Source organism: Sycon ciliatum, chromosome 3 (genome assembly GCF_964019385.1).
Source record: "Sycon ciliatum chromosome 3, ocSycCili1.1, whole genome shotgun sequence".
NCBI lineage: Eukaryota > Metazoa > Porifera > Calcarea > Leucosolenida > Sycettidae > Sycon > Sycon ciliatum.
Genome location: NC_088645.1, coordinates 12,708,138 through 12,711,053, shown reverse-complemented (window position 1 = coordinate 12,711,053; position 2,916 = coordinate 12,708,138). Strand labels below are relative to the sequence as shown.

General features: G+C 50.5%; 1 protein-coding gene across 1 annotated transcript; it reads right to left on the bottom strand.

The window, feature by feature from the left end:
- Nucleotides 1-360: 360 nt before the first annotated feature.
- On the bottom strand, nt 361-2,916 carry LOC135811474 (uncharacterized; the record flags this gene model as incomplete). Its single annotated transcript, XM_065324715.1, is given in 2 exon segments — nt 361-2,251; nt 2,845-2,916. Coding segments are annotated over 2 exon segments (894 nt in total), but the record flags the coding sequence as incomplete, so codon positions are not given.

Genomic DNA, 2,916 nt, shown 5'->3' with positions numbered 1-2,916 from the left:
CATGAACCAAGACATTTTCAGCAGGTGCAACATATCCAAATGTACAGGTGTTAACTAGTATGATTGTACTGAAGTATTCTCCATGAACTTCCAAGCACAGGTGGGGTAAAAGAACATCGTTCATTTCGTACTTGGACCCTCCCCTCCCTCTGAAACGAACACAGCTTACTATCGCATGCATGTACATGTCATATGTACAGTGTCGGTCGACTTGCGATTTTGGGTCGCACCCTCCCCCACCCCCAAATGAATCATGTTCGTTTCAGGGACGACAAAAAAACTTTTGCGATGACCCCTAAGTGTTGTAGTGAATTTGTAGATGCGTTTTTGATGTGCATGTGCTCACGCTACGCACGGCGGTGAGATGAAGAAAAAAATTCTGAAAAATATACATGATTGACATGATTGCTTTGAAAAAAGAGAGTCGTCATACCGCTCAGCAGTTGACAAAGAAAAACAGCGAAACATCCGGCCAGCACTAACCTAGACGGGCACTAATCAAAGCCGGAACATAAAATCAATCAGAATTTGTAGAGTAGCAGCTAGAAGGGCTCTGCCTCCAGTTGCTATTCAATTCGAAAGGCCACCTACATGCATGCACAGAACAGGCGCTAGTGAGCAAGACCAGATGGCAGCGAGGCTAGTGGCCAGAGAAGAAATACAGGGCTATGCAGTAGATGCACAATGTACAATGCAGATAGCATGACCAGCAGCAATAGGGGATATCCAGGTGGTTCACAAGTCTACTCTCACTGTCCTTTCGGGAACAGACTGAGATGGCAAAGAGCCAAAGAGAAGTGACACAATGCCAAGATACGGAAGAAGGTGGTACCTTCCCGACTTCTGGCATCATTAGGATAGCGTCCAGAGCGATTTTTCATAATAGTCGATGAAAGAAATGCTCCACGAAATGCCGAGTGCGGTCAACGTGCAGCAATGCGTAGCCCAGATCAACGTCGAGCCACACTGTAGTAAGCACAGTCAGGGGGCGCTTACCAAATGAAGCAGCATCGCAGCGGCGGCGGCCGAAGCCATGTTCTATATATAAACCTGAGCAGAGACGCGCAGGCATGTACTGTAGCGGACATTGAACTCAGTTGAGAAGTCGAGCAGCCACGGGGCGTAGGCCTTGCAGCGGCGAGCACTGCTGGTCCATTTTTACAGTGTGAACGTGAACTACAGCGCATGACGATTGTAGACAGTGAATGAACGCGCTAAAAAAGAAAAAAAAGAAAAAGGGCCCTGGCCGCGGTCATCCGATCGGATTTCCATGTCCACGACAGTAGGTGTATAAACACACACCGCATGCCATGGTAGTCAAGCATTCAACTACAACACCAGTTTCGAAAAAGAACCAAACATTCGACCGGTGCTTACCCATCGCCGGCATTCTGCAGTACTCGTCTCTCGATGGTCATATATGTACATCTTACGACCAGGAGAAGCACACACATGGGCTCCTGTCCAGTGGCAAGCGGAAGCCAGCGCGGGACACGGCCTGCACGGCTAACCAGATATGCTGCGGCGGTGAAGAGCCACTGCCGGCTGGTTGTTCAATGGCCGGCGTGGTGGGAGTGGAGTGAGACGGGCGGCGACTCAGCAGAGGGCTGGGTGTCGATCCTGCCGCCTGCGATGACGTCGTCACTGACGAGAGCGATGTTGTCTTCTTGAACAGCTCCGGCGATGGCCCGCTGCTCCTGCACACCAGTGGCATTCTCGAAATGTGATAGGACAGACCGTACGCACGGCCGAGGTACTCCGGTTTGCTGACCGGGCGCCGGTGTACGGATGGTGGTGCGGGCATGAACGAACCCAAAGTACCCAGGGCTGCAGCCGATGCAGAGCTACCGTCGACAGATGCTGACACCGATGCGGATGACGAAGTGCTGAGTGGAGCGTCTTCATGGACATCCGGTAGAGACACGGCTGGTTTAGACTCCGTACCGCCGCTCTTCGGCTTATTCTGCTGTTGTTGCTGTTTCTGCTGCTCAGGTTCTATGCACAGGCGATGGATTTCCAGGCCGTACACGTAGATATCGAAATGGGCAATGTGCTGCGGCGTGCCGTGGTCCCAGAGCAGTGTCATGTCCAGATACGAGGGCGTGCAGCCCAGCACGGAGATCAGCATGCCCGAGGGAGTCGCCGGTGCTTTCAGCACCACCGACGGGCAGAGTTGCCACTGGACACCGCCACAGCGCAGAGCGAACGGCGCCTCGTGGAACTCTGAACGCGCCCAGCGCGCCTCCGCAAGCTGAGTGCATGGGAGCAGAACGTCACAAATGTGCAGGCACAGGAGTACAGTTACATGGCAATCTTCACACAAATGTACAGGATACCGTGAAACGCCTAATTTTACCTCAACCAGGCTTGAAGCTGGTAGAGGTGTGGGTACAGGATTGCCAGCAAGATGAAGGAGTTGTACACAACTCCATGCAGAGGAGAAATATTTCATGTCCATAACGCGAAAAACTACTACAGCATCCGTGCACTTACCTTTAACCTGCCTCTATCGGTAGAATGACTCTACTCTACTCCACCAGGTAGCTAAAAACGAACACAGCCTTAAATTTCGGTGATTTCGGTAGAGAACCTAGGCACCTAAACTAAGATTTCGCGCAATGGTACTAGAGTATGCACTGTATGTGAAAGGAATGCTGGTCACCTAATTCTACATTACACCTGAAACCTGGCACGTCCCTAACATCGACAGTAGTACACCTAAAATTGCAAGTTCAAACAGTACCCAGAAAGACCGGAAAAATATGTACTGAATGTTTTCTGACACTTCTGATCCAGACATGTCCAGAAAATCAAAAATCATGGAAATAAAGGTAAAGTGCTTACCCGAAGTTCACCCAGCTTGATATCAAATGTCTCATCATCTTTGTCCACGCTAGTGTTGAAATTACGTGATGA